Source organism: Hoplias malabaricus, chromosome 5 (assembly GCF_029633855.1).
Source record: "Hoplias malabaricus isolate fHopMal1 chromosome 5, fHopMal1.hap1, whole genome shotgun sequence".
In the NCBI taxonomy this organism is placed as follows: domain Eukaryota; kingdom Metazoa; phylum Chordata; class Actinopteri; order Characiformes; family Erythrinidae; genus Hoplias; species Hoplias malabaricus.
The window spans coordinates 15,384,014-15,396,335 of record NC_089804.1 but is presented as its reverse complement, the minus strand read 5'-3'; the positions used below and the strand labels follow the sequence as shown (position 1 = coordinate 15,396,335).

Below are 12,322 nucleotides of genomic sequence, written 5' to 3'. Positions count from 1 at the left end.
TCCTCACAGACAGTCACCCGGAGGAAACCCACACAGACACAGGGAGAACACACCACACTCCCCACAAACAGTCACCCGGAGGAATCCCACAAAGACACAGGGAGAACACACCACACTCCTTACAGACAGTCACCCGGAGGAAACCCACACAGACACAGGGAGAACACACCACAATCCTCACAGACAGTCACCCGGAGGAAACCCACGAGGACACAGGGAGAACACACCACACTCCTCACAGACAGTCACCCGGAGGAAACCCATGCGGACACAGGGAGAACACACCACACTCCTCACAGACAGTCACCCGGAGGAAACCCACACGGACACAGGGAGAACACACCACACTCCTCACAGACAGTCACCCGGAGGAAACCCACGCAGACACAGGGAGAACACACCACACTCCTCACAGACAGTCACCCTGAGGAAACCCATGCAGACACAGGGAGAACACACCACACTCCTCACAGACAGTCACCCGGAGGAAACCCACACAGACACAGGGAGAACACACCACACTCCTCACAGACAGTCACCCGGAGGAAACCCACGCAGACACAGGGAGAACACACCACACTCCTGACAGACAGTCACCCGGAGGAAACCCACACAGACACAGGGAGAACACACCACACTCCTCACAGACAGTCACCCGGAGGAAACCCACAAAGACACAGGGAGAACACACCACACTCCTCACAGACTGTCACCCGGAGGAAACCCACGCAAACACAGGGAGAACACACCACACTCCTCACAGGCAGTCACCCGGAGGAAACCCACGCAGACACAGGGAGAACACACCACAATCCTCACAGACAGTCACCCAGAGGAAACCCACGCAGACACAGGGAGAACACACCACAATCCTCACAGACAGTCACCCAGAGGAAACCCACACAGACACAGGGAGAACACACCACACTCCTCACAGACAATCACCTGGAGCGGGAATCGAACCCACAACCTCCAGGTCCCTGGAGCTGTGTGACTGCAACACCTACCTGCTGCACCACTGTATCAAAACATACCGAATATTATTCCAAAGTCCTTATGAAATGTAAACATATTCTTGCACCTTGAGGGTTTTTTAAAGGTCAGCAGGTTAGAGACTTTAGTGTAGTTTAGCCTTTCTTTTCCTGAGTGCAGCTGTTTGTAAACCATGCACACACTGGTTAGGTATGTGTACAAGATAATCTAAGATTAAGGCAAAATTACAGGCTTTACTTTACATGATGAATCAGTTCTGTGAGGATGTAACTATTAATAATGCGGGTGTTCAGCTGCTCCACAACCCAGACATAGCCCCTTAGACTTGTGTAGCTTTCATTTTATTGCTGGTCAGATTCCACCCTGAGAGCTAGTCCTCCCCGAATGACACACAACCCACCACCGACTTGGGAGAGGGAAGACGAGCACCTTTGATAAAAGGCACGTGAACACAGATTCATCTTTAAAACTGCTGCTACATATCTCCACTTGGCAGCTCAACACGCTTGCAGGAGAACACTAACTTTCACTGTCTGTCTCAGCTAGCACTGTGCTTGTGTGATGGGGAGAGGAGGTGCCCTCCCAGTTTTGCTCTCTTGGACACACACAGCCTCAGGTGGCTTAGACTTCCCTGAGGATAGGACAGGTGTTTTACTGACGTTTAGACCACTACATCATTCGTAAACCCCCTCAAGCAGATTTCCTTATGAGGTTTCTATCACTGCGTGAAATATTGGCTAAACAGTGCTAAAAAGAGCTGTAGTAGCATTTGTTTTCCTGTGTATCCATTTTTGGATTATTTATTTATTTCTTTACTTGGTTGCCAGAACCTCTGGAAATGACCTGTTGGTATCTGCAGGATCTTGTGGACAGTGGTAATATAAATCACAATTGCTGTGTGTGTTTGTGTGTGTGTGTGTGTGTGTGTGTGTGTGTGTGTGTGTGTGTGTGCGTGTGTGCCAGGGGAACTGGCATTACCACAGAGCTGTATTGAGCGATAATTACAGAGCGTGAACGCTCACCGCCCTCCATTACAAAAGCAGGAAATGAATGCCTCTGCGCTTCCTTCCCCAGGAGACTTCAGGCCGCGCATCTAATTGAAATAATTCAACTAAAATGTAAATTTGATTCTAAAATAGCGCACGGTGCATTGTATCCAGTAAGAACAGCAGCAGGCCCATGTGGCATTATTAATAATGAGGAAAGATCTCAGGATGTCATCGCTGGATTTTATTAGCTGCATCCCATATATAGCAGCACCTTAGTCCAACTGTTTTGATTAGGAGCCACAGCAACATCCCCCAGATTGTTATAAAACATATAAGAAGTTACTTGCCATAGATTCCACCTTAATAAAGGCCACGTTTTTCCATTTTGTAAATATTGCAATAGAGTCTATTAGTATATTCATTCATTCATTATCTGTAACCCTTATCCAGTTCAGGGTCGCGGTGGGTCCAGAGCCTACCTGGAATCACTGGGCGCAAGGCGGGAATACACCCTGGACCTTCACAGAGCAACACACACACTCACACTTACGGACACTTTTGAGTCACCAATCCCCCTACCATCGTGTGTTTTTGGACTGTGGGGGGAAACCGGAGCCCCCGGAGGAAACCCACGCAGACACAGGGAGAACACACCACACTCCTCACAGACAGTCACCCGGAGGAAACCCACGCAGACACAGGGAGAACACACCACACTCCTCACAGACAGTCACCCGGAGGAAACCCACGCAGACACAGGGAGAACACACCACACTCCTCACAGACAGTCACCCGGAGGAAACCCACGCAGACACAGGGAGAACACACCACACTCCTCACAGACAGTCACCCGGAGGAAACCCACGCAGACACAGGGAGAACACATCACACTCCTCACAGACAGTCACCCGGAGGAAACCCATGCAGACACAGGGAGAACACACCACACTCCTCACAGACAGTCACCCGGAGGAAACCCACACAGACACAGGGAGAACACATGCATGAATTCATTTGTTCAATAACATTAATGTAGGTCCATATCCTGCATTTTTTTTGTATTTGATTCTTCTACATTTAACAATTTTTGTGTGACATTTGTCTGACATTGTGTCACCATTCATTTGAAAAAAGGGCAGCAGTGTTACCCACTGCACTAACCAACCAGTACTATTAAGCTAAGGAGCTAAGGTACGAACATTTTCAGGAGTAGTTTCTCACCGTATTTTCAGCACTGTATGCGTTCTCACAGCTGGAAATGTTCCATGTGCTTTAGTCATTTGGCGGCAGATGTGTAGCGGGCAACTATGAGAAGCAGCAGGAACATTAGTGGCTCTGTTCACATGTGTGCTCACTTGAACATTACCCCGACTTTGTACTAGAGGGCAGGATAAAGTCTGTATAATGTCCGGTACAAACTATGTTCAGTTACATACAGTTCCTCCAGGTAAAGTCTGGACGAGTTCTGGATTACTCTGCATGTGTGAAAGGGGTGTTAGTGAAAATGAAAGCATTCTATGAGTAGGTATGTCCAAACTTTACCAGGTGAAATAAATCCTGCAGAGGTTCTGCTCCACGTAAGCCCCTTCCTTGGCACTGACAGTCCGCTGGCTAAGTTAATAGGATGCACAGTAAGTAACAGCAGGCAAAACGCTATTGATTTCCCTAAAAATGAGCGAGACGTGTGAAAAAAATTCCCACTTTCCCTCTGTGCCTTCCTGCAGAGAGCCTCATTACAGAGAACAGCCCAAGTGTGGAAAGCTCCAACTGAACAGGGTTTTTCTGAGGAACGCTGCAGCTCGCTTTTCTTCCATCTTCTCTCTTTATATCCTGCTATTCTCCTGAGGCAGGAGAGAGGAGACTTGTGCCTAGACACTTTTTCTATCATTACATTCCTTCTTGCAGGAGAGGCAGGGATTTTCAGTTGACTAATCACCTCTCCTTCCCTTCTGTAAATACATAACGCACTCAGAAACTGTACTCTGTGGTCGCATATTTGTGAACACCTACTGGTCTAATGTTATTTTGAAAAGAAGGGTATTGATAAATATTTGCTGCACTAAAAAAACTTCCAGGAAAGCTTGGTACTAGGTATCGGAACATTTCTATGATGATTTGATGGCATCCTGCCACTCCAACCCATCAAGGTTGAATTAAATCATGCTCCATCACGCCACGCAACACAGTTCCACGGCTCCTTAGCCCAATGCTGAGTGGATTTATTCTCTTTTAGCTGATGCCTGGCACTGATCAGAGTAACCTTAAGCTGGAACAAGTGGACAGGGACCATCCTAAGGTTTATCTCCTTGTAGAAATGTAGTGGTTGACCGCCTCTTTCTTTTTTTTCTCTCCTCTAGGCGATGTAATAGTGGACATCAATGGCATATGTGTTCTGGGGAAGACCCATGCAGATGTGGTGCAGATGTTCCAGTCCGTCCCTGTGAACCAGTATGTGGACATGGTGCTGTGCCGTGGTTATCCCCTCCCAGAGGACGCTGGGACCAGTGACGACGGGACGGGTGACTCTGTCCCACCCCCGCCGCTGCAGGACGTCCAGCCCAGAGGCCCTGAGGCGATCACCTCCCCTCAGGAACCGCACTACCCTCTGAACGGCCGCTACCCGGATACCCCTGCCGAGTCCACTCTTCTGCAGCCGGAGCTGGTCAGCGTGCCGCTTGTCAAAGGGCCTGGGGGGTTCGGCTTTGCCATCGCAGACTGCCCGCTGGGTCAGAAAGTCAAGATGATCCTGGACGCTCAGTGGTGCCGTGGCCTGCTGAAGGGAGACGTCATCAAGGAGATCAACCGCCAAAACGTTCAGACGCTCAGCCATGCCCAAGTGGTGGACATCCTCAAGGAGCTGCCGGTTGGCGCTGAGGTCAACGTGCTCGTTCTCAGAGGAGGTGAGGGGCGGTGTCTGTGTGTGGTAATGAGTTTGTGGGTGGAGCCTATGTGTGGTTATGAGTGTGAGGGCGGAGTCTTTATTTAAATGTATGACTGGACCCTTAATTGTGATCGCGAACTTTAGAGATCATCCAACGGGGCAGGGGACATTGCTATGCCCTACACCACACACACACACACACACATCCATACATGCATAACACCAGACCTAGTGTCAATAAGTGTACTCTGTACCTGTGAGAAAGTGTTAGACGAGACAGCCATGTATTTGACAAGAAGAAAGTGTCTGAGGGAGTGGAGAGGAAAGAGTGAGAAATACAGACGGAGAGAGACGGGAAAAGAGAAAAAGGGGAAGGGAGAGACAAATATTCTAAACACAGCGTGAGACACAGATTGAGAGTTTAGAACAAACCACTGCCCTGTGAGGGACAGGGGAGTGTATGGTAAGAGATAGACGAGTGTGAGAGAAAGAGAAAGATGTTTCACTGCAGAGAAACACATGACAAAAACAGCTTTGTATGGCCTTAATGTCCTTAGAATACAACAGCGTGGAAGACCCAAAAATACAGCCCTCTTTTCAGCCAGTTGCCAGGGCAATAGTGCAATTACATTAATCACAGTGGAAAAAACGAAATGGTGGGGAAGCACTTCAGGTTGTAAGTAGTCCATCTTTATTCCTAATTATCATAATAATAGACCTGTTATTACTTTTTAAATGGACAGTCTTCAGGGCGTCTCTAAAGCTGCTTCAGATCTGGTATTTGTGGGGTCCCAGACCAGGTCCTTACTTTAGAGCAGAGTTCAGATTTCAGGCTTCCCCTCCATTTATAGCACTAACCTGGGCATTTCTCTCTTAGAATACCATGATTTCAGTCATATATCAAAGCAATTACAAGCAATAAGCCTCAAGATGTTGAGTGATATAGGCATTTTCCGTCAGTAGAGGGGTGTTTTGAGACATAATGTGGAAAACAAATAAAAAGCAATAGCTTGCAACAATAAATCGATAATAAATTATAGGGCGGCACGGTGGCGCAGCAGGTAGTGTCGCAGTCCCACAGCTCCAGGGGCCTGGAGGTTGTGGGTTCGATTCCCGCTGTCTGTGAGGAGTGTGGTGTGTTCTCCCTTTGTCTGTGTGGGTGACTGTCTGTAAGGAGTCACCTCCGGGTGACTGTCTGTAAGGAGTTGGTGTGTTCTCCCTGTGGGTTTCCTCCGGGTGACTGTGTGTGAGGAGTGTGGTGTGTTCTCCCTGTGTCTGCGTGGGTTTCCTCCAGGTGACTGTCTGTGAGGAGTGTGGTGTGTTCTCCCTGTGTCTACGTGGGTTTCCTCCAGGTGACTGTCTGTGAGGAGTGTGGTGTGTTCTCCCTGTGTCTACGTGGGTTTCCTCCGGGTGACTGTCTGTGAGGAGTGTGGTGTGTTCTACTTGTGTCTGCGTGGGTTTCCTCCGGGTGACTGTCTGTGAGGAGTGTGGTGTGTTCTCCCTGTGTCTGCGTGGGTTTCCTCTGGGTGACTGTCTGTGAGGAGTGTGGTGTGTTCTCCCTGTGTCTGTGTGGGTTTTCTCCGGGTGCTCCGGTTTCCTCCCACAATCCAAAAACACACGTTGGTAGGTGGATTGGCGATTCTAAAGTGTCCGTAGGTGTGAGTGAATGTGTGTGAGTCTGTGTTGCCCTGTGAAGGACTGGTGCCCCCTCCAGGGTGTATTCCTGCTTGCGCCCAATGATTCCAGGTAGGCTCTGGACCCACCGCGACCCTGAACTGGATAAGGGTTACAGATAATGAATGAATGAATGAATAAATAATTATTATTCTTACCTACGATGCTACATTTCTACAGTAATTTCTGTTTATCAAAAGCTTCTCATAGTTTATAAATAACAAATAAAATCTATTTCATGTCTTAGTGTAGTGCTCACAGTAGAGTTTTTTTTTTAATTTTTGAACACTAGGTACAGTGTTCAGACATCTGTTTGGACATAAGTATCTGGTTTTCATGCTAACCTCGTGCTGTGGGATAGATTTTGATGTTCAGCTGCTTCTAAATGGGCATTTTTATAAATGCTGCCCCCTCTCAAAAAATCCAGCTGGGTTTTGGGACCAAAATGGACGTGAACTAGATCAGCCAAAGTCTGAGCGCCAGTTTTCTGAGGGGAAAAAGAACGTAGCTGCTTTGTTTCAGGGCTCTTTAATGTTTGATAAAGGATTACCTAGGACCCATTAGAGCCGAGAAGCGCCTGAGCTTCAGCTACTGATCCTCTATGCTTTTTGAAGCTGTGCTACAAAAAAAATAAAAAATAAAAAATAAGCAGTAGGTGCACGCAATGGTTTTGATGTTCTTCCATAATGTGGTTCCCTACTTTGTGCCGAGCTCGTTTTATCAGGTGATGTTCTGTGCTCTTCACCACTTCATAGCTGGAGGTTCATTTTCCGCAGGATGCTGTTTCATCCTCTCCGTCTCCTCATTCAGATTCAGCACGAACATGTTTTAACACCAGGCTTCAGAGCACCGGTGATTGTTGTTGGCGAAGATTCAAGTTTACACTGTTTTTCTTCTATGACAAATTGTATTTGAAAAGACATGGAGTAATGAAAACTTAAGACAGATGCACACAAATGTGACATGAATAAGTGATTGTCATTGATTTTAAGCATTTAGAATGCCAAAACGTTTCTTGAGTAACGATATGGAACACACACTTGTGGAGAATTTAAGCCTGCTAAACACGAGTGAATGAGTTTCTTAGCTAGTTCATATTCACTTGTTTATTAGCTTAGCTGTTTATTAAGTTCACTGCATGTAACTAATTAGCAAATATACAGCATGTTTCCTTAAAATGAACATACAGTGACCAAGGTTAAAGGTCTTATGGACAAAATGGACATATTTAAGGCCCAGGCAGTGCTTTATCGTGTCATATGTGAACACATGGATGTCCATAACCCCATCTGAGTCGCTTTTGGAGATGCTAGATACGAACAAGGAGTTCTTGTTGCTGGGACACAGCTGATCTGTTTTCTTAGTTGTCGCTATGCCAACATCAGAAACACTACAGATTACTTAGTTAAGTTGATGCCTCCTGTGAGAGTTTGTGTGTAATGCACAGGATATCATTCATTGTCATTAGGATCAATATCATGATTAAATCATGCTCAGTTTGTGTAGGTCTTTATAATTCCTTTATCCATGTTGAAATCTGCATGTCTAATGTATATTTGATACACTTTATTGCCAAAAGTATTCACTCGCTTCTCAAAATATTTGAGTTGTTCCAATCATCTCCGTGGCCACAGGTGCATAAAACCAAGCACCTAGACATGCAGCCTGCTTCTACAAACATTTGTAAATGAATTCCAGTGTGGCACCGTGATAGGATTCCACCTGTGCAGCCATAACATTTCCTCGCTACTAAATATTCCACAGTCAGTTTTCAAAAAAGTAACAGAGTGCGGTCAGCGGATGCTGAGGTGCATAGTGATCAGAGGTCACAACTTTCTGAATCAATTACTACAGACCTCCAAACTTCATGTGGCCTTCAGATTAGCTCAAGAAGAGTGCGCCCAGATCTTCGAGGAATGGGTTTCCATGGCTAAGCAGCTGCATCCAAGCCTTACATCACCAAGTGTCAAGAACTTGACTGAGTGTCCTGACCTCAAACCATTAAAACACCATCCATCCATCCATCCATTACCTGTAAGCGCTTATCCAGTTCAGGGTCGCGGTGGATCCAGAGCCTACCTGGAATCATTGGGCGCAAGGAGGGAATACACCCTGGAGGGGGTGCCAGTCCTTCACAGGACAACACACACACACACATTCACTCACAATCTCACACCTATGGACACTTTTGAGTCACCAATCCACTTACCAACGTGTGTTTCTGGACCATGGGAGGAAACCGGAGCACCCGGAGGAAACCCACGCAGACACAGGGAGAACACACCACACTCCACACAGACAGTCACCCGGAGGAAACCCACACAGACACAGGGAGAACACACCACACTCCACACAGACAGTCACCCGGAGGAAACCCACACAGACACAGGGAGAACACACCACACTCCTCACAGACAGTCATCCGGAGGAAACCCACACAGACACAGGGAGAACACACCACACTCCTCACAGACAGTCACCCGGAGGAAACCCACGCAGACACAGGGAGAACACACCACACTCAACACAGACAGTCACCCGGAGAAAACCCACGCGGACACGGGGAGAACACACCACACTCCTCACAGACAGTCACCCGGAGGAAACCCACACAGACACAGGGAGAACACACCACACACCTCACAGACAGTCACCCGGAGGAAACCCACACAGACACAGGGAGAACACACCACACTCCTCACAGATAGTCACCCAGAGGAAACCCATGCGGACACGGGGAGAACACACCCATTCCACCTGCTGTGCCACCGTGCCGCCCCCATTAAAACACCTTTGGGATGAGTTAAAACAGAGACTTCTCGTCCAACATCAGTGTCAACACAAATATGCGCTTCTGGAAAAATGGTAAAAACTTTCCATAAACGCACTCCCAAACCTTGTGGAAAGCCTTCCCTGAAGCTGTAAGCAAAACAAGTCGATTAACGCTCTCATCCTGCCCCAGTGTTTATATGGACCATTATTCAAGCACAAAAATAGGTCTTGCTTCTACATATAGTGTGTTCATTACTCTCTAAATATCTTGCTGTCCTTGCCTTACATTCTTACTAACACACACATACAGAGAGCTCCCCGCCCCTCACAGCCCAGGCTGTCCAGTGAGGATTATGTCATTTCTCCTTCACTGTCCCTTTCACAGCGTTTGACAGGTTACACACACAAAAAGGAGCATACTGCCACTTAGTGGTCATTCAGCTTAATGTACTCATATTTCATAGTAAAATCTCTCTCTCTCTCTCTCTCTCTCTCTTTGTAATTGAAGGACTAATGCAAAACAGAACAAAGAGTAGAAAAATACAACACCCTCCTCCTTCTATTTCCCCCTTTTACACCCAAATACCCAACTGCAGTGCCTCCCTTTTTGTAGAGGCTTCCACAGGTCTTTATTTTAAACATTTATATTCATAAACTGAAACTTCCTTTTGCAGATAATAAAATAAAATGACAAATCACTTTTACAATGGAATTACTACAAGTTTATGTATCTCATTCATTTGCTTTGGGGCCCAGTGTCTAGGGAGCAGCTATTGCCTATGAGGCAAATGAATGGTTTCCAAAAATTACATAATTTTCATAACTCCTTGCCCTAAAAAAATATATTTATGATGGGTGATGTGTCCTACATAGTTCCATGCAGAAGTCCAAAACCATTCATTCATTCATTAATTCATTATCTGTACGCGCTTATCCAGTTCAGAGTCACGGTGGGTCCAGAGCCTACCTGGAATCACAGGCGCAAGGCAGGAACACACCCGGAGGGGGCACCAGTCCATTACAGGGTGATACACAGTCACTCTCACATTCACACCTATGGACTCTTTTGAGTCACCAATCTACCTATCAACATGTGTTTTTGGACCGTGGGAGGAAACCGGAGCACCCAGAGGAAACCCACGCGGACACAGGGAGAACACACCACACTCCTCACAAACAGTCACCCGGAGGAAACCCACGCAGACACAGAGAGAACACACCACACTCCTCACAGTCACCCGGAGGAAACCCACGCGGACACAGGGAGAACACACCACAATCCTCACACACAGTCACCCAGAGGAAACCTACGCAGACACAGAGAGAACACACCACAATCCTCACAGTCACCCGGAGGAAACCCACGCGGACACAGGGAGAACACACCACAATCCTCACACACAGTCACCCAGAGGAAACCTACGCAGACACAGGGAGAACACACCACACTCCTCACAGTCAACCGGAGGAAACCCACGCGGACACAGGGAGAACACACCACACTCCTCGCAAACAGTCACCCGGAGGAAACCCACGCAGACACAGAGAGAACACACCACACTCCTCACACACAGTCACCCGGAGGAAACCTACGCAGACACAGGGAGAACACACCACACTCCTCACAGTCACCCGGAGGAAACCCACGCGGACACAGGGAGAACACACCACAATCCTCACACACAGTCACCCAGAGGAAACCTACGCAGACACAGAGAGAACACACCACAATCCTCACAGTCACCCGGAGGAAACCCACAAAGACACAGGGAGAACACACCACAATCCTCACACACAGTCACCCGGAGGAAACCCACGCAGACACAGAGAGAACACACCACAATCCTCACACACAGTCACCCAGAGGAAACCTATGCAGACACAGGGAGAACACACCACACTCCTCACAGTCAACCGGAGGAAACCCACGCGGACACAGGGAGAACACACCACACTCCTCACAGACTGTCACCCGGAGGAAAGCCACACAGACACAGGGAGAACACATTACACTCCTCACAGTCAGTCACCCGGAGCAGGGCTCAAACCCCTCAACCTCCAGGACCCTGTGACAGAGACACTACCTGCTGCTCCACGGTGCCACCAGTCCAAAATCTTTATTTATTTAATTTCTGGGCAAAAAGAAATTTAAGTTCATTAAGTACTTATCACTCCAGCATCATAAAAAACATGGAAAACATTCAGCTCAACAACTAAACTGAATGTGTTGCTTTTGACAGACTGCTTTCAGTCTGAGATGTCGGTCTGGGGTTCTGAGCACACCAGCAGATTCCTCTTTCTCAGATTCCATTTGTGCCCCTTTCTTTTTCTCAGAAAGGTTTTTTTAGTTATTTATTTATTTTGTGGCAGCTCTGCATCATTTCAGACCCATGGCTATTAGTGTTCTTCACACAGTAAAAGGGTGAATGGAAACACCTGTGGATCTTTTAGGTCTGGGGCTTGATTTTATTCTGTATCACAGAGAGACAGGAGCTGCAAACTGAGAAATGCTGCGAGGTCTATGTGTATAACAGCTGAGTAGAGCTTGAAATACTGGATCTATTAGCACTGCCAATTCTGCTGGGTGTATTTATTTGGCTTACGCAATAAATGCAACTTATGTCTTAATTCCCAAGACTTTAGTCATGCCTACATAATTGTGTGTTCTTTTCCTCCCCCCCCCCCCCCCCCCCCCCCCCTCTCTCTCTCTCTCTCTCTCTCTCGCTCCCTGCTGCAGGTCAGACGTCTCCTGTGAAGTCTCTGAAACCTGTAAGTTCAGCTAAATGCTTTTAATTACGCAGTCACAGAGCATTAACTGAGGCCCACTTGGGGGATGTTTGGGGGATGCTGATGATGTCAGGCTTGCCTTTTAATGATTCTGGTAATGAATAATGAATCGGCAGCACAGCGGCTGGGCCTGACGGGTTCCAGTGAAGCGATCTCAAGCTCATTCTGCATTATTCACTGCCTCTGCACCCAGACACCTCTGCTGGCTCCCACAGCGCTAGCCAAA

The 12,322-nt window shown here is 47.4% G+C and overlaps 1 protein-coding gene across 1 annotated transcript in view; it reads left to right on the top strand.

The window, feature by feature from the left end:
* Positions 1 to 12,322, top strand: part of magi3a (membrane associated guanylate kinase, WW and PDZ domain containing 3a) — a 207,935-nt gene that overhangs the window by 176,427 nt on the left and 19,186 nt on the right. The window contains exons 10-11 of the mRNA XM_066671654.1: positions 4,340 to 4,882; positions 12,047 to 12,078. Coding sequence (XP_066527751.1) covers positions 4,340 to 4,882; positions 12,047 to 12,078 — 575 coding nt within the window. The remainder of the gene's footprint in view (positions 1 to 4,339; positions 4,883 to 12,046; positions 12,079 to 12,322) is intronic.